This window comes from Falco biarmicus, chromosome 2 (genome assembly GCF_023638135.1).
Source record: "Falco biarmicus isolate bFalBia1 chromosome 2, bFalBia1.pri, whole genome shotgun sequence".
NCBI classification, from domain to species: Eukaryota; Metazoa; Chordata; class Aves; order Falconiformes; family Falconidae; genus Falco; species Falco biarmicus.
In genome coordinates this window covers 1099112-1118455 of record NC_079289.1, presented here as the reverse complement: position 1 = coordinate 1118455, position 19344 = coordinate 1099112, and the positions used below count along the sequence as shown (strand labels likewise).

Below are 19344 nucleotides of genomic sequence, written 5' to 3'. Positions count from 1 at the left end.
GGAGGATTTTAGCTTTTCCTCAAATAGATCACCCAGAGGCACAGAGCGCCTGTTTAGTGGGTTGGTTAAGAGATACACTGCACATTTCTTTCTGCATCAAGCAAAAGCAGGGAGCCTCCCCCCAGCCCCTCTCCGCCTCCAGCCTGAGCCTGCCCTCCCGCGGGCCAAGCGCTGTGCGACACCGATCGCCGACGGCTGCCCTCCCGAGGGGCCGCTACCGCCACCCCGGGGAGCCCGGGGCGGGAGCAAGACAGAGCCGGGGCCCCTGAGGGGTGCGACGCGGCCACCTGAGCGGGCACGCGGCGGGAGGAGTCAGCCCCCGCCGCCGGTCCCGCCGGGGGAAGCAAACCCGCGTCCCCCCCCAGCCCTGCCCGCTCCCCCTCACCCTGAGGCGCGCCGGGGGCGCTGCCGGGAGTTGTAGTTTCTCTCCTCCCGCCCGCCCCTCACTGCCACAGCCCGCGGCTGCGCCCGGACTACATGTCCCATCATGCATTGCCGCCGGCGGGGGGCCACCGCCCCGCCGGTGGGGTGGGCAAGGCGTGATTGGCGGAGTCGCGGCGCGGAGGCGGGGCCTCGGTTGTTGTCGAGCTGCGGCGGGCGCGGGCGGGGCGCGGCTGGCCGCGGGCGTGTGCGCGCGCCCCGTCCCTTGCCGGCGGAGGTGGGTGGCGCCGTTATTCTCGCTGGGCTGAGGTAAATAGCGGCCGCCGCGGGCAGCTCCGCGTAACCTCCGTCCTCCTCCGCTTCCCCCCGGTGCCGGGGCACCGGCCCGCCTCCTTTAGCCCTTCCCCTCCCTCAGGCGATGTGCGGTGCTGAGGCGGGCGTCGCGAAGTGAAGAAGAAGCGAAGCCGCCGCCGTTTGTCGCGTCCTCCCCGCCATCCGCCCACCCGTGGCCCCCGCCGGCGGCGACATGGGCGAGTGCGGCGCCTCCGAGGATGTCAACTCCAACGTGCTCATCGCCCGCAGCACCGGCGACGCGCAGCTGGACAAGGCGGTGTGGCAGTGGCTGAGCTGGGACAAGGTGGGTGTGTGGCGGGGGGCGGCGGGGGCACGCCCCCCTCCCCCCGCCCCCCCCCCCGGTGGGGGCTTCCCCCCCTCCTTCCCCCGGCGTGTTTAGTCACCGGTGCGGTCGCGCGTGCTGTCCCTCCCCATCCTGCCCGGTGCGGAGGGTGGCAGTTGGCCCCTTGTCCCTCCACGTCCCCTCGGCAGGGGCCTTTCCCACGGGGTCGGGGGTGGCAGGTGGCCTTGGAGCAGCCGCTGTGCGGGTCTGGCCGGCCCGCGGTGACAGTCTCCCCGGTGACAGCCTCCCGGCCCGGGGGGACGAGGCGTGCGGCCCCCGGGGCTGTGCCGGGTGGAGGGATGCCATGATGTCATCTCACACAGGGCTTATGGCACCTGCTTCGTGGTGCTGCTGCTGCTTCGGGGAGGCACAGACGTGTCTCTTGTGAAACCAGATGTAGGGGAGGATTGGTTAACGGCTTAAAACGCGGTTAGAACTCGGATGGCTTGATGTTGTTTCCCTTGGCTTCCTGAATTTAACAGCTTCCCTAGGGAAGAAGCAGGCTCCAGGGATCTTAAGTTCGGGCGTACTCCGCCCCTTTGTAGCTCCAACAGGGTGTCAGGAGGACTGCAGGCTTGGTTAGTTCTGATTAAATCATCCAAAGATAATTTGGGGCCATAATATTAATATGGCACTGGAGGTTATTTTGCTTAGGTTGTTGGAAGGATTACTTTTTCTTTTTTTATTTCCCCCAGCTGTTTTGACCAAACAGCATGGCCTGTGCTTTAAAACATTATCCTGGAGATGGGGAAGGGTAAATTACCAGTGCATCAGTGGTTTAGCTTTCTGTCTGTGGCTTCTTCCCCGACCCCACCCCGCTTTTTTTGCCTTTAATGAGAGTGATTGTCAGTGTGTTTATACTGTTTCCTCTTTAGTTTTGTCCTGTCAGGATCAAAGCAGGAGGGCTTAGATTAAACTCTATGTGACAGCCCTTCTGCTACTTGGAAACATGCTCTCTTCTTTCATTTTTGCAGGCATTAACACTTGCCATCTGCGCATTCTTCACTTAGAGCTGCTCTTGTGAAAATATGTTGCGAAAATTTCTGGGAATAGTGGCATGGGGGAGGGAGGGAGTGGAAGAGGGAAATAGCATTCCTGGTAACACACTTGATAACCCAGATTGAACTCTAGTAATTTTTTTTATATATAACTTCTGGTTACTGTATTGAAAGGTGTTGTGGTTTGTTTTTTTAAACAGATTAATATATGTTTATCTTAAAAATTTATGAAGTAGGAGAACACTACACCTTTTAACATTAAGGTTACTGGGGAAAAAATCTATTAAACCCAGCAATTTAATAATAAAACCAGTGAATATTACTGTTTCTGTAGCTCCTTCTGGGGCCCCAATTAACAAATAAAATACAAACTGAAGAGTCTGTTTTGACTGTACCTGTTTACCCTTGCTTCCCCAGGTGATAATCATAACCTTTCCTACAAGGCTGCTTGAACTTATTACTTGGAGAGATTTCAAAGGGTTCCTGTGAATTTTGAGAACTTGAAATCACCTGAAGGAGGACTGGGCGCTTGAGCAGGAGTGGGGGCTGCTTGGCCGGGGACATGGGTGGTCGTTCTGTAGAGGATGAAAGCAAAAGAGGTGAAGGTGTTGTGGGACGGGAAGGCGAGGAGAAACCATCAAGCATGGTGTGAGGAGGGATTATTTGTCCAATGACCTCATGTTTCACCACAAACCTAGGAAATGAGAATTCTGTAGGTTTGTTCCTTATCAAACAACTTGACAAGGAGCTGTTGGTCTCCCTGCTCCCCCTGCTCCAGCTTCCTGAGCTGTAGGGACTTCTGCTGCCTCTGATCAAGATAAAATCTATGTACTACATTCACAGCTGTATTTAGCTGTGGGGAGCTTTCGGCCTCTAACTTAATTGAAAATTACTTGCTGTAATTAATTCTTAGAGTTGTGCTCTTCATCCTTTTCAATTTGGGTACGTGTGCTAACCTCTTCTAAAACTGTAACTGATTATGGGCTGGGGTGTGGGTGGGTGGAAGAAACCTGACCATATGATGGTTGTTCTTTTTTTCCTTTCTCACCAGTATTCATCTTCATTAATGCTTCTAGCAGCTGGCTTAAGGGAAGCTGGCTAACTAAGTCTCCCTCCTTTCCCATTTTCCTTAATTGCTGTGTGTTTTGACACAGCCTTGGAGGCATAAGGCACCCACCCACCTTTTGTTTGGTCCTGACTGGTAAACTGTGTGAACAGTTTGTCGTTGTCCTACACTTTCTCCCTTTAGTTCCTCTTCATCCACTCTGACTTGCTCATTGTACTTCCACATCTGCCTTGAGTCTCCTGAAGGAGTCTGGCTTGTGTAGAAAGTTGCGTCAGAGCAGTTGTCTCCAAGAAAACTTTCTCTTTGGAGCAAATGTTAGAGTTTTTGACCTTGGTTGTAGTAATGATTTTATGTGCTTGTCTTAGGTGGCTTTATAGAGTGGCAGGAATATGCTATGTGCAGAGTGGCACAAAAATGAGGTGCGCTCAGTACAGCAGCTGAGCATTTGTTGTTTGTTGCAGCAGAGGGGGTTTCAGTGCAAGTCTGAGGGTCAGATACTGGTTGAGCAGCTGGTGGGAGAGAACAGTATGGTTAAGATCCTGACCTACTTAATGAAAAACATGGTCCCAAACTAAGAGTCATATCTTTGCCTGAAACTGAGTAAATAACAGGTGCCCTCTTGTTTTCCCTCAGTATGTCCTTGCTCTGTAAAAATCAAGCCTAAGCTCAAGCTGTTGGCTGCTGGTTTATTAATTAGCCCTGTAGGATCGCTGCCAAGACTCCCATTCCCCAGGCCTGCTCAGTGCAGTATAGTTTTGCATATATTCAATAAAGATAGGGAGGAGCATTTGTACCCAGACTGTGCCTGGCTGTGGCAGCTGTGGTGGAGTGCACCTGGGAGAAGGGATGTTTTGTGGTTATTACAAAGGCACTGTCAGAAAGTCACGAGGGGAAAAACTCGAATTAGTTCTCCAGGCGCTGTTTGTGCAAGCGTGTTTCACCGTACTCTCATTTTATTTTGCTAATTCATGAACTTGATGTCAGTGCAAAAATGTAGCATGGATAGCTTCCTGCTTGCTATCAAGGTGGCTTCATTGGTTATAGAACCATTTAGGTTGGAAAAGACCATTAAGATCATGGAGTCCAACTGTTAGCCCAGCACTGCCAAGGCCACCACTAACCCATGGTCCTAAGCACCACATCTACATGTCTTCTGAACTCCTTCAGGGGTGGTGACTCTGCCATGTCCCTGGGCGGCCTGTTCCAGTGCTTGACTACCCTTTCAGCGAAGAAATTTTTCCTAATACATAACCTAGGGTATTAGGGCTTTTTTGGAGTGCCCATCAGTGTTCTTCTAATTTTTGTGACATCTAAGATGTGTTTCAAGTGGAAATGGACTTGGTATTTAGAGACCAATAATCTGTTCCTGTTATTCAACTTGCAATATTCTTTCTTATTAAGACTTTTAAGTGAATTTTTAAGACTAAAAATGGGGAAAGAAAGTCTAGGAATTGGCCACAAGTGAGAAGATAAATTCTTTGAAATTACATGTATGTGTTGCAAGCTCTAGCATTAAAATGGGGAACATAAACCTGAGTTATTTAAATAGTTGATTCTGGGTAGACTGGGTTGCAAACCCTGTTTTGGTACAACCAATACCACTCAGAGTGCATAAACAACTTTGTGAAACAGGAGAAGCCCTGAAACAAGGCAAGTGCAGTGCTTTTGTGCCTGTTCTAAGACAAGAGGCTAAGTGACATCCATCAGGGTAGTCTTGAAACTTACGCTTTGTGGGATTACTGTCTATTGATAAATAAGCTGTACTGTGCTCTGTGTTGTCATCATGGAGGTGGGAAAGAGGATGGCTGTTCTGTGTTTAAACGCACTTAATTTTCAGATATCAGAAATCAGACTTCAGCATTAAGACTTAATTTGTACAGTTGGGAACTTTGCTGTGTTAGGTACCTCTGAGTTCATAAATGTAAGTATTCTGGGTGTTGCAGGATTTTCTGTGGTATTTTTAACTGCTGGCTTACACATTTCAGTCGTCTAATGCATTTAAAATGTTCTGAGTAGCAAGTGGGTTTTATTCTGCATCATATGAGAGAATTGGAGGAAGAAGGGAGCCTCACTCTTCCTTCTTGCTGTACTTCCCCCTTGCTACCTGCCTGAGCTGGCACATCATTCCTGCAGTTGTTCAGGGAGAACCAGGGTGGGTTTGTTACTGATTACACTTGATGCAGCTGCAGAAATGTCTTTCCTGACCCAAGAAAGGGGCCAGCACATTAGTGGGAGCAGTCTGTGAAGGTGAGAACTGCCTCCTTCAGCAGCAGTGAGCTATAAAGCATTACTACAACAAGTTTCAATCCAGTTCATTTAAAAACACATGCAGGAATGATTTAAAAAACAAAAAAGGAAGCAATTACATAAGGCTTTTTGTTTCTTCTTTTGTATTGGGCAGTATAAAAGAGATGGCTTGTCTGCTGGCCTGTGCAGGTGGCTCCTGGGGAGCCCTGCAGCACCGAGCCCTGGTGCCTCCCACCCACCCGGGCCCCTCTGTGTGACACTCGGATCTATTCAGAGGTACACTTGATGTGTGTGTGCGTATCGCATACTTGTATATACACACACATATTTAAAGATGCATAAATATAAGAAAGCAACAACCAACCCAAAAAAGTTACTGAAGAAGACAGCACAAACTGGAAGAACCAGATAATGGGTTTATGAATCAGGAACTTTATTTTGAGGAACTTTATGTACTTAAGGTGGGTGGTGTTTTGTTCATGGCTGCATGGTTTCTCTAGCTGCTGGTATGGAGATGATGGAGGGTATGTGGAGAGGTTACTTTTGTGGCTGTGTGGAGCTTCTAGTTACCTGTAGGACAGTGATGAGGTATGGAGTTGGTAGGTGGTGTGGAGATTTCTTTGCCCGTGGCTGTGAGGAGCTTCTAGCTACGAGGTGGTGGGTGGTAGGATAGAGAGATGGTTGGTGGTGTGGTGCTGCCTTTGTCCATGACTGTGGTGAGTTTCCAGCTGCCTGTAAGACCATTAATGGAGTGTGGAGATGGGAGTTGGTGCAGAAATCCTCTTGCCCTTAGCTGTGGGGGGCTTCCAGCTGCATGTAGGTCCATCATGGAGCATGGAGATGGTTGGTGCTGTGGCGTTCCCTTTGTCCCAGACTGTGATGGGCTTCCAGCTGCTTATAGGACCATAATGGGGTGTGGAGATCCCTTAATCTGTGGCTGTGGTGTGCTTCCAGCTGCCTGTGGGGCCATGACATTTGGAGATGGTGGGTGGGTGGAGATTGGAGGTCATGGCTGGTGCAGGGATCCCTCTGTCCTCAGCTGCAGGGAACTTCCAGCTGTCTGTAGGTCCATGATACAGTACAGGCTGGGGCTGTGTGTGTTTCCCTATCCTTAGGTCAGTGTCCTTGTAGAAAGGCACAGCACTCTAGCTGAGTAGCGGAAGCTCTGGTGTGGTTATGTCTGTATATGGGGCTGCAGCTGCCAAAGAGGGGAGAATCAACAACCAAAGGAGTCGCCTCCCATCTCCTCAGACCTCCCTGCCTGGGATTCTCCCAGCCTCCTGCCAAGGCTATCCATCCCGTGTCTCCCTGATTGCCAGGAAACACCTGTCCTAGGCCAACCATGCCACCTACCCCCTGGTGACACGGGCTGCTACCAGTGTTCTGGCCACTGCATTCCTAGCATTGGTGACAGGAGCTCGTCTGTGGCCCAGTCCACAGCTCTCCAGGGTGAAAGGATAGAAAGCTCTCTTTGCCCATGGCTGTAAGGAGCCTCCAGCTCCCTGCATGACTGTGATGGGATACAGGAAGGATACTTCTCTCTGGAGCCAAAGGACAGGAGCATGCTGTGGTCTCATCCTAACCGCTCTCTGGGTGTCTGGCTGTGATGCACAGGAGAAACAACAAAGGACAAACAGCTGCCCTGCCCTCCCTGCCTGGCACAGCCCTTGGTGTGCCCATCTGGGGCTGGCTGTGTCACCAACTCCCCTGTGACATGGGCCACTACTGATGTTCTGCCTGCTCTGACATGGCTGTGACATCACCAGGGCTGGCACATCACTGTGACAGGGACCATTGAAGCAGGAAGAAACAAATATTGGTAAAATAATAATAGCAACTGATTGTGCTGGGGAGGGAAACTTAAGCAGCTATAGCAGTAATTTAAAGAGCAGCAGCTCAGCAAAGGTTAAAATAGAATTTAAAGCAGCAGATCCTATCTACTTCCCAGTTTTGAAGACTTATGCTGCTGAGATTTGTAGCTTTGAAGGCTAAATTCTGAAAGAAAAATGCTTGTGAAGTTGACTGGAGGTGATATTTCACACGTTTGAGGTTAGACATGTCCATGCCAGACCCTGCATCCGTGAGCTGCTGATGGCACTGAGACATCTCTGTGAGTCCTGCAGTTCACATTTCTTTCTTTGGCTGATACGAGCCAGGGATTTTGCCCGGGACTGTCCTGTGCTACGTGCTTCAGTTAGACACTGGAACAAAATACAGTTAATTAACTTCTGTCTCCTTGGCTCACCGCAAAAAGTATTGTGTCCTCTCTAACTGATGGGACCAGAAGCAGTGGGCACAAAATGAAACTTAGGAGTGTCGCTCTAAATACTAGGAAATGCTTTTTTTACTGTGTGGGTGACTGACCATTGGCACAGGTTGCCTAGGAGGTGATGGAGTCTCCATCCTTGGAGATACTTAGTAGCTGTCTGGACAGGGTCCTGGGCAACTGGCCTTCAGTGTCCCAACCCTCCTGATCAAGCAGGAAAAGATGCCCTCTGGAGGTCCTGTTTCACAAAACAAAATTCTGCTTTAATTTGTTTATATAAACTGTACAAAAACTTCCACAAAAATAGTAGTAGTGAAATGAATGACAACAGAAAGATGTTCTCTTGTTTACTGGATGCAATCTTGCTGTGACCCTCAGGAAGAGAAGAGAGAACCAAGTGAGATCTGTGTGCTGTGAACTGCCTTGGGCTGCAGAACAACACAGTGATGTGACCTGCTTTGCCCATCACTACTTCCTGTTTTGAATGCTGAGCCACGGAATTAACTTAAAGGACTTTGAGCTGTTTTGCTGCTCCTCTTGCCATTAGCGTTTGGTCTTGTGTTGCCTGTTTCTCAGAAATGTGACAGAGTCTCTAGAGAATTGCTAGTTCGGAGCTTTTTACAACACTCCCTCGCAGATACAGATTTCCAGGTTTTGGCATTCCTGAAAAGCCAGCATGATGTGCCTGTGTCGTCCGTCCCCCCCCTCCCCCTTGGAGGGAAGCAGCATGTCAGCAGTGCGGTCTGCACATGCTTTTTGTGATATGGTGTGGTTATAGTCACACTGTTTGTGGCCTTCCACCCTCCAGGGTGGATGGGTACTGCTATTGCTGCGTGGTGCTTGGCAGAGTGTGGCATGTGCAAACTCCCTGCCTCGGGTGCTCATTGCTTTTGTTAGTTCAGAGTGCTGGTGAGGTGGGGATTTTGGTGGCTTGAAGACTTGAGTCTGTGTACATGGGTTGTATAATGTATGGGGAGGTATAGGGCCTTTGGAGACAGTACTGGAGGACTGTTTGTGTGTGGAGCAAAACTATTCCACTGTTTGCTCCAGACGGGCAGAATGGGTGTACACTATACCTAAAATGTTCTTTCAACCTGGCTTCCTCCACTCTTAAGGGCTCCCTGCCAGAAGTAGTCAACTGTTACAGAGGTGTTGTGGCTCTCTGAGGGACCAGGATTTGGGAACAAAACAGAACAAGACAAACTCACAGTGTACACATTGGCAGCGGTAGGGGATATTACGTAGGGAGCCTTCTACCTCTCAAGTACAGAACCTACAGCCACGCATTGAGGCTGCGATTGGCTCAACCATCACCTTTCCCTTTCCTACTGCAGTAACTAGTCTGAGTAACTGCTTGCCTACAGTTACCCAACTGGTTTTAACATAAAAATGTTGGTGGGATTGCTGACTAGAAACCCAACACTTCTTGCTTAACAAGAGAAAACGAGAACCTACAATTTCTAAGAGCAATTGTAAATGAGAGCTTGATGCAAGTGCCACTGCTGGTCTTAAGTTGTGTATGTAAGGTGATTAGCTATACCAAAGGCAATGCTCTGTTTATCTTCATTCCTGTAGATGGGTACTCCGGTGTGTTTGGATCTTAGGGGCTGACCCTGATTTTTATTTGAAAGAAAGCTTAAAACAATTGCTGCTTAAAAACTAAAGGCTGGCTGGCAAAGCTTGATGCACATAATTTGTGGCTGTCAAGTTTGCTCATTCTAACCAAATTTGAGACTTTTTTTCCTTTCCCCCTTCTTCCAGGCTGCATATGCAGAGTATCTGCAAAGCAAAAAATGATGGCTGTGGAAGTTGTAAACTGCTACTTATTTTGACAGGATATTAGCTTTGAAACCTAACTCTGGCAGTAAGTATAAACATTATTAACATGATTGGGCGCAAAAGAACCAGTAAGAAATACTCCGCTAATGACCTTGTCCTTTAATTCTCCAGTTCTTTCAGGTTATGTATCCTGGTGAGCTACAAAAAATGTGTAATTCTGTCTCAGCACACAACTGTGCAGTATGTGGAAAACTGAAGATGAAGAAGCTTAACACTGAATTCAGCAGAGAATGTATTTTTTTTAATAAAACCTCAAGCCTTTCTTAAACATGCTGATGTTGCAGAGTCTCAACTACTGCAGGATATGACCCCATAGTTATGCCTTACGTCTGATTCTGGCAGTAAACTTTAAGTTTACTTTAAGTACTTGTTTAAAGTATACCTTGTGTCCCCAGCAGGCTCATCGCCTTCCCTCTTCTTAAAAGCCATTATAACCACTTTAAAATTTAACTCTACAGTACCACTAATACAGGTTACGTGAAGTTCCTGACTGAAAACTAAAGTCAGAAAAAATAAGGTAATTTGCAAAAAAAAAAAAGTTTTGAGGAAGTAGCACTAGCTTTCTAGAGGTAGCATATATATGTTAGTGTAATAATTTTATAGGAAAAAATAATGCAGAACTACTTTTTTTTTCTGGTGCTGGTGTAACTGCAGAACTACATTTAGACTGTTACCCCTGCAGCAGCTTGTCTCTGTCCTAAATGTTTCTTGTTTCCTTTTCTTTGACAGTGAATCTGAAGTACTGAAGGGCAGGTTCTGATAGTCAGATTCTCCCTCCTCCTAGCTTGTTAGTAATGCAAAACCCCACACTCTGTGAGAATGAGAGGACTCCCTGAATATACGTGGTAGAGTCTACTTGAAATGGGATAGGAAAACGTTGCCTGACCTCTGGCTGCTCTTTATTTCCCATGTATCAAATGGCAGGCATCAAAGCTATTTAAAAATTAAGAATGCTTCACAAATTTACATCTTAAAATGGTAGATTAATGTCTCTGAAGGCACTTGCATTGTATTTGTAGGTGCTGCTGGATTGGGAAATAGACAGTTAAGGGCAGAGCTGCTATTCAGGGGGAAGTAGACAGGCTGTGGGAGTGGAGCATCAGGAACATCAAGTTATAGTCAGTGAGGACAGGCTGCAATTGAGAAAAAGGAACCCCCTGTAGTGGTGTACGAGGCACGGGCTTCGCAAGGATGGTGAAGCAAAGACCTTTATTGTTAGTTAGTTACAGCTTTTATAAGTTTATACTCTGTACATGTGCTGCTAAAAGCTTTATTATTGGTGAAACTCTTACTGTCCATGTGCCCAGCCGCTGTTCACTATAGGTGACTCTGCTGTTCCCACTGTTCCCTTACCTTCTGGAGGCAAGGTCACATTCCCCCTTGTTTCTGTCTCATCTGGGTTTTTTCTCGTACTCCTTCAAAGTTATTTACATCTTTGCTGCAGGACCACAGCTGCACATTATCAATGTCAAACCCACTGTCTCCATCCTCTATACCCTGTGATGATGCAGGCTGGGGCTGGGCGCTGCCGAGAAGGCCCTAGGAGGCTCTGCGGACAGCATGTTGACCAGGAGCCAGCAGCTGCCTCTGACAGCAGAAGAGGTCAGCAGCATCCTGGGCCATTGCAGGGAAAGAGTGTTCTCTTTTTGCTCAGTGCTAGTTAGCCTGCATCCAGATAGCATGTCTGCTTGTGGGCCTCCCAGTATAAGATAGGTATTGACAAACTGGTGCAAGTTCAGCAGAGGGGCTTCTTGGGGGATGGGGCACTCGCCCTGTGAGGTGAGACTGAGGGAACTGGTGGGTGTTTTCTTGCTTATTCTCTCCACAGTTGGAAAGCCCAGTCACTAGCCAAAGGCACCTCTTGCCTTCCCTGTCCCTTTTCTTGCCCCAACAGTGTATATTCAGGTAGCACAAGCTTCTCCTTCCAGCCCCCTCTGGCTGCTGTCACCTTATCTACCACCTCCTTGCATGCTGCTGGTTGTGGCCAGGACCCCTTCCCCAGCTGGAGCAGGAAGAACAGCGTCTGTTGCCTCCTAATTGCTGCCTTGTTTGGCTTCCTGACCTATATATGTGTGTGGCTGCCTGTTGGACCTGTGGAAAGCTGTTTGGCTGGTGGCAGGGGTCTCACCATCCCTGTAGGATGTGGGACTGTGTGTGTGTCTTGCCACTCTCCCCAGTGCTGTCCTCTGCTCTGCTCTCTGCCTGTGGGAGGTTGGTCCCTGTGGGCCTGAAGGACCCTGCAGTCTGCCAGATGCTTTTGCCACCAGTAAGAAGTCCTCTGAAAACCAGTAGCAGAGTGGGGCTCGGAGGCTTTGAAGGGTGCGTCTCTCCCTTCTTTGGGCAGTCAGTGCTGCTTCTGCCAGACACAGTGCCAGGTGCTGGGCTCAGGCCTGCACATGTGTCCCTATTGCTGTAGGCAGACCCTGCTGAAGCCATGGAACTGAGGCAGGCTCAGCCTCTTTTTTTCCCCCCTTTTGTAATCACTTGCTGGTGTGGGATAGCACCTGCAGCCTAGCTACTGGGGTATTTTAGATTAATATTAAGAAGAAATTCTTTGCTGTGAGGATGGCGAGGTGCTGGCCCAGACTGCCCAGAGCAGCTGTGGGTGCCCCATCCCTGGCAGGGCTCAAGGCCAGGCTGGACGGGGCTGGGAGCAGCCTGGGCTGGGGGGAGGGGGCCCTGCCCCTGAGGGTGGGGGCTGGACTTAGATGGTCTTTAAGCTCCCTTCCAACCCAAACCATTCTGTGATTCTATATTACCCGCTCAGCTTCACGGGGCAGCGAAGGAGAAACCAGTACCTGGCAGTCAGTCCCTGAGCCTCTTGGGGTATCCCTGCCAGATGAGTCACCAGTGCTTCTGGAGTGGCTGGGCGACGCTAGGGAAGACAACAAGTAGTGTTGATGGGTTGAGGCTGTAGGCAGCAAGCTCACCACAGCGCCTCTGCCCTGGTCTCCCTGGCTCTGTGCCTCCAATAGTGATGGCATGCCTGCTGGCACAGCAGCTGGGGTCCCTACCCCGACCTGTGTTCCCTCGGCTGCTCTCGTGTCCATGAGTGCTTTAGTTGTTCTTCCAGAAAGTCTTGTTGGCCAGCAGTGCAGAGATTAGGCGTTTGGTGGATATTGAAATAAATGCTACTTTCATATCATTGATGTCCACGTACTTCTTGACTTTAGATGAAGCACTAAATTCTGTGGGTTCTTCAAATTGCTAAATCCATGGGAATAATTTGAATTGCTTTGTAAGAGCTATTGGGGATGCAAGGATATCATAGAGCACTGCTTTTATTGAGGAATGACTATTTTCAAATGAAACAGCCGAGTTTGTTTACTAGGAAGCTTCAGACAGTTTTGTGTTATTTAGTTTGGGTTGTTTTCTTTTTTGTTGTTGTTTTAAAGGGGATTAAAAATAATGTCCAAATACTGTAGTTGATAATCTCGAAGGAACTTGTCTTTCACTTGTACTAGGCTTCCGTGTTGTGATTAACGGAGCTTACTGACTTACTAACCCAGGTGACAGTTAAGAGTGGGCTCTTCAGTTCTGAGTTTGTGTTTAAGTTAATTGAGTTTGGTGCTAATACCATGCTGCTGCCCTGCTTGGCTTCAGAAGCTTGAGAAATCCTTTTCTATGCAGTGATCTCTTAGAGTTATTTTTGAATGCATGAATGAACTACTTCAAGCCTCTCTCCTCAACATCACATAATTGCTTGCATTCATAGGTGGGATTGATGATATTTCCATGGAATTTAGAAATAAGTTGGGGTGCTGCATAGCTTGACTAGTCTAATACACCCTCCTAGTGCATTGTGCTTCACGTGGCAGGAAAGTTAATGTTGAGGGAGAGAGTGACTGTGCAGTGATACTAATGACTTCAGAAAATATGCTTTGCCTAAAGACATAGTAGACTCTCCTCTTCATAACCTCAGTCTCCAATGTTAGTGTGTTGTGTGTTTTAACATTACAACTATTCCACTTTGAAAAATGAACCTTCATAAAAGCTACTGTGAAACCTTCAGATGTGTTGCTTTCATTTTATAACTGTAAAGCAAACAGCAAAACCCCCTGTTTTTTCAGAATTTACAATAGGTTTAGATGTCAGCAGTGGAAACTGGCGTGATCTTTTAGCCCCACCTGACTGCAGTGCTTTTTGCAATTCTCAGTTTAGTATGGTAAAGCGGCGTTCGTACCTATGCAGCATGTTGCAGGAAGCTCACCTGGTCCTTAGGCTTTGAAGCTGCAAGTTGAAGAAAAAATGAAAAGCAGTAAGGATTGTGATAACAGATCTCTGGAGATCAGTCTTCTAATGCTATTGAATGTGTAACCCAGAGCACGAGGCAGATCATCACCACCTCTGATTTAATACCAGACCTTGTAAAACTTCTTTCTGTTGCCCCAGGAGTTTCAGTCCATCAGTGGAAAGCTTTGAGATTTTCTTCTTTAGCTTGTAACTTTTTTTTCTCCTTTCTTCTTTTCTGATTGTGGGAAATTTTAGCTAGCTGAGTGCAACCTGAGCAAATTAAAATGTTATTACAGTGCTATTTTGGCTGAGTCATTTTTGTTTGCTAGGAAATAAATAAGGTAGCTTAATCAAAAAAAATATTAAACTATTTGTAAAATAAATGTTTGCACTATTGCTTCAGGAAAGTCTTACTTTAGTTTTGCAAAACTCCAGACCATAAACTATGTAATGTACTACACATTACTCTTATTTTGCAGGCAAGCAATACAGCATATCCTAAAAAGCTATTAAAGCCGCTGTATAATTTAATAACGCTATTTTAAAGCAAAACTGCATATTGAATTATGGTAGTGTGAAATTAGGTTTTCATGTAGTCTTGCCTCAATTCTTTTTCAGTTTAGTCATTTGTTTTCTGGTTGACTGCCTACAAACAGCTAAAAGAGAAGCTTTCTCTTCTGGGATTTAATATTTGTTGTGCCCCATTGTTTTTGTTTTATTTTTAAGCTTTTTTTAATCTGTGGTGTGAGTAATGGCTTGTTTTGGTTGCAGAGACATCTGAGAACCTGAACAATAATGGCTTGCCTTTTTATTTTAAGGTACAAAGAAATTAAAACTTAAAATTCACATGTCTCATACTGCTAATGTTCAAGGCCTGTTATCAAGCTGTGGAAGTAGTTTCAGATTTGTCAACAAGTTTTATTGAGTATTTTGCCCTAAAGAAAGGGTGAAGCTCTTATCGTTGTGCTTCTACCAGATTTTTTCAAGTCCTCCTGAAGAACATCGCTCTGTGCAGAGCGTGTCTCCCAGTGCTGCAGAGGCTGCCTTGTGGCAGGCAGTGTGGGAGCTGAAGCTGGCTGACCTCTATTTTAAATGTCAGGAGTGCTTCACCCTTGCCTTTCAGATTCCATTTGCCTTTTTTAACGCTTCCTTGGGACCCTACCTAAATCAACACTCTTTTAGAGAAGCACTTGTACAGCCTGAGCTGTTTCATGTAAAGCTGGAGTCGTGGCTTTTCCCAGCTGTGTGTTGATTGCCTTCTACGCTGCCTGTGTTGTCAGTTAGCCTGGCTGGGTTGTGCTGTGTTTGTAGGATCCAGGAGGTGTCTTGTCCAAACTGGCTGTCAGTAGACAGGCTGAGTGTCTTTAATGACCAAATGAATTTAGAGAGCCCTCTGTTACAAAATAAAGGTCCTTCCTCATCCACTTCTCTCAAAACAACATCCTATGGATGAGTCGCCTCCTGTTAGCACATGTTGTAAAAGGACACATGCTGATATTCTACCATTGTTTTTCTTTGTGAAACTGGACTCGCCTTCTCTTGCTGCCCCCCAGCTCTCCCTAAGCACATCCAGGATAGTGTGGTTGTATTACTGTGACTGTCTTAATTCTAATCATCATAGGTAATTAATATTAAAGTTTCCCTATTTTGTCCCATTGTTTCCTAGCCTCAATATTAGTTGGATAACTATGAGGAACAAATAGTATATGTGTATGGGCATTTTGTACACTTGGTAGTTCGTACCTTTGAAAGTGGTGCAAGTTTAGGAAAACAACGAATGAACAGTGGGAGATTTTAATAATCGACCTCTTATCCACCCTGCTACATAACAGACTGTGCTGCATAGAATTGACTTCAAAATGCTCATAGGATTTAGCATTTCCCACTTTAAGGTAAATACTCAAATTAAGCCTTTCAGAGATGTGTATAATCGCTCCCTTAGCTGAACTATGAATGAGAGTAAATGTATTTCTATATGTGGAAGTGACAAACACGTTCTTTCATAAATGCAGTAAGACTTTAACGTGGTGTGGGTTTTGGATCAGAAGAATTACTTCTTACTGTTCTATTTAGCCAAACTGTTTCCTTGTCAGGTGGCTATTCACTTTAGTCATGGGTTATAGATGGTAAAGGTGAAATAGTGTAACAATTGGCTAATGATGCTGCCAGAAAAGGAGAATGCCTCTGACTCTTCTGTATGAACCACAACACTGTCAGAATTTGAATTCTGGGTTTTTTTTCTCCTTCAGAAAGGTAAATCTGGTGACTTTGGAGTTCTTTGTCTAGTGGCTATATCATGTGCTGTATGTCAAATTCTTTCTGAACTTTTAAGTAATTGGAGAAGTTTGGTTATAGTTTTCTGGCTTTTTCTGAAAAAATTCTTGAGACCCTTCAAAATGGAGAGCAGTGAAAGTGGCTGTTACAATGATGCATGTAATACTTGCCCTCAGGAGTAGCACTTCCTTTTTTTCCTTTTGTTCCCCCAACCCTTTTATACCCAATGCATGTATTGAGCAGGGAAAGTATCAAAATAGGCTGGTTTTCTCAGAAAGAAATACCCATCGTTATTTGACAGTTTGTGATAAATAGGGGCTTTGACTCTTTTGTAACCGCCTTGCTAAGGATTAAAGTAATTTCAAAAGACAAGCTATATTTTTGGTTTTACAGTGTCAGCTTTATTTCACTGTGTCTGTTTACAGAGCTTTCCTGCGGATGAGGAGGAAGGAAATACTGCTTTGAAGTTAAGAATTTTGTCTGTCTTCCCGCAGCACAGATCAAGAATTAACTTACGCTACCTGTCTTGGAAAAGCTTGTTTTAGTCTGTGGTCCTCACTTACACCTTCCGGTTATGCGAAGCCTGTATTAACGACTAGGCAAACACATGAGCATATCAATGGCAACAAGAGCTCTTGAATCTTCTATGAATAAGGATGATACAGAAAAGAGATTGCAATAGAAATGAGAGTTACAATGACAGCTAGTTTGTGCAGACGAGCATTTTATAGGATAGGAAGAACTTGTTGCACCACAGAACTAGGAATTATTTAAAAACAATGAGCATATAGTTCAGATCCTGATCTCAAGAACTAAATGAAGACCTTAATCTTCTTTTGCAGAACCAAAAAACAAAAGAACAAATTGAAAGCTTGTTACAGAACGGAAAGCATAAAGAGTTACGGGATCGTCTCTGCTGCAGGCTGACCTTCGGGACCGCCGGGCTTCGCTCTGCGATGGGAGCTGGCTTTTGCTATATCAATGACCTTACAGTGATCCAGTCAACACAGGTAAACTGCGTAGCTGTATAGGAGAGGACTGAATGAGTTCACAGTAATTGTTTGGGTCCTGTCGTGTACCACTGAAGTACAAGCTGAGGGTGAAACACAGCAGACGTTCCACAGTAGAGGATAGCATGTAATGTTTCGTGCTGAAAGAAAATAAAGTACCCTGAATATATTTAACTGGGCTTCCTAAGAAGTAGAGTGTAATCGCTTCCACTGGAATTTGACCAGTAGTTAAAATCTGTTACACTGTTCTATAGTTGGAAATCATTAGCTGTCATAAGAACTTTTAGTATTTGTCAAAAACTAAGCAAAAAAACAACAAGAAAACCCCAAAAGCAAACCCACTCTAAGTTTTGTATCAGGTTTTACTAAGAAAATGAACAGGAAGTAAGATGAAAAAGCAAACGTAGACTGACTGTGAAGAACATCTGTATTTTAAAGTTTAACTCCTGGGGGATCCTTCTAGTAACACTGGTTGTGTTACCTACAACTGGATTAGATGTAGAAAATACTATGGTTAAGTGTGCTGGTGTTGCTGTAGCTCTGTCTGTAACTCTTGACACTTTTTAAAGTAGAGATGCAAAAAAGTCAAGATTTGAGATATGAACTTAAAACTCAAACTGCAAGTCTTATGTTACATACTAGGTCAGAGAGGTTGATGATACATGGTTTATCTATGATTTAATATTTGTGTATGTGGGTTAGAGATCATTACAGAATCGTTTGATCAGAAAACATTTTAAAGGGATATTGGCCTTTGAGGGCTAGTTCTTTGAATTTTGGAGTGGAGTATTTTGGGATAGACATCTTGATTTAAATACAAACAGGGAGATCTCTGAATTTAGACATAGCTCTCGTGCCATTTCGTTAGTCGTACATTAGTGTTGTTGGAAAGGATCTGATGAGATGGGTGTGCATGTGGGGTAAAGTTTTGGCCAGGGAGGCTTTAGTCCTAATTTCCAGCTCCTCTACCGGAGATCAGGCTCAGCTCAGTGGTGGTGCTGGATGTAGATTTAGAAGGATACAAAAGGTGGCATGTGGGGTTGAAGAGCTGGATAGAGGCTGCCATGGAGTCATCCATGAGCTATCAGTGTTGTGGTGGGGAAACCTGGTGGCAGAGACTCCTCACTTCTGACACATCTTCCATGAACCATATCTTAGATTCTCTTGGCTAGCTGTTTAAGTTGATTAACAACCAAAAACAGTTTTCTGAATTTTTTTCTTCAATATTTTTTACCCATCGCTTTTCCTCTGTTGATTTTGGTCTTGCATGCCAGAAGAGGGCTGGAAAATGATCAGACTCCTCTCTGTTTCCCTCCCTGCTTCTCTTTCAAGCCATATTAATGAATTGTATGTGTGTTGTCTGAATATATCAACCTGTTGATTAATACAAGGCTTAATAATCTCTGCCTTTCTTTGAAGTGCTGTTTTGTTGAAGGGCAGGTGATGTATTCTGTCTCAAAGAACTTGGTCCCCAGTTGTCTCATTTCTTTCCCAACCTCTTCAATAAATACCTTTGGAAGGAACAGTTGATGTTGATTTAATTTTTGATCAAAAGTGATCCATGCTGCTTTTCTATATTGCCGGCTCATAGTGGATTTGTTCTTAAACTTGCTTATTGCACAGTACCGGGATGTTTTCCAGCTGATGTGTTCCCCAATCAATTTTTCCTGAAAACAAGTAGATTAGATAATTACTCTTCACAACTAAACTTTTTAAGAAGCTAATTTGGAGTACGCTTGAAATTGATCTGATACTATCCAGACTTTAAGCATGTGAAAGAAGAGTCTAAATTTGAACATTGATTTATCTAGAGTTGTAGTCCTGTTAAATTATCATTCCTGACTTTGATAGTCACTCTTGTACATACTTTATTATGGTAAATATTAAGCAAAAAGCAGTTGGATTCTTAATCTGCAAAATACAGCTTTTTCTCGCCCCAAGGAAGGTAGTGCGACGGAAGGAAAGAGAAATGCTGAATCATCTTGAAAATGGATAGCATGAGTCAAAAAATGGATGTTCCTTATTTCCTTTCCTTGTGAACATAGAAAATACAAATGGGTTTGGATTGTGTATATTAAATATACTTAACATCTTATGCATTCCCACCTTTAGTCTTGACTGTTGAAAACACAATGAATTGATTTATTTGTAAACATTGTACTTGGAACACCAACAAAATTTTCATTATGGCAAACCTACTGAATCTTGTCTGCTTTGTCAAGTATTTTTTTTATAAATGAAGGTTCAGCTGCATGATAAAAGATGTTTTATTACATGATATACAAAAGGTTGATACAATCTCTCATTTAAAACAGTGCTCCTAAACATTTTAAAATAGTTGTCTCTCGGTAGGT

The 19344-nt window shown here is 45.3% G+C and overlaps 1 protein-coding gene across 4 annotated transcripts in view; it reads left to right on the top strand.

Annotated features, from left to right (window-relative positions):
* Positions 1-574: 574 nt before the first annotated feature.
* The window catches only part of PGM2L1 (phosphoglucomutase 2 like 1), a 41007-nt gene continuing 22237 nt past the window's right edge, over positions 575-19344 (top strand). Inside the window, exons 1-3 of one of the 4 annotated variants that reach the window (XM_056327603.1) lie at positions 575-658; positions 797-1018; positions 16823-16990. In XM_056327603.1, coding sequence (XP_056183578.1) covers positions 908-1018; positions 16823-16990 — 279 coding nt within the window. In that variant the 5' untranslated portion in view covers positions 575-658; positions 797-907. Of the gene's footprint in view, positions 1019-9395; positions 9499-16822; positions 16991-19344 lie in introns of all 4 variants that reach the window. The other 3 variants (XM_056327602.1, XM_056327605.1, XM_056327604.1) reach the window with 3 other exon arrangements.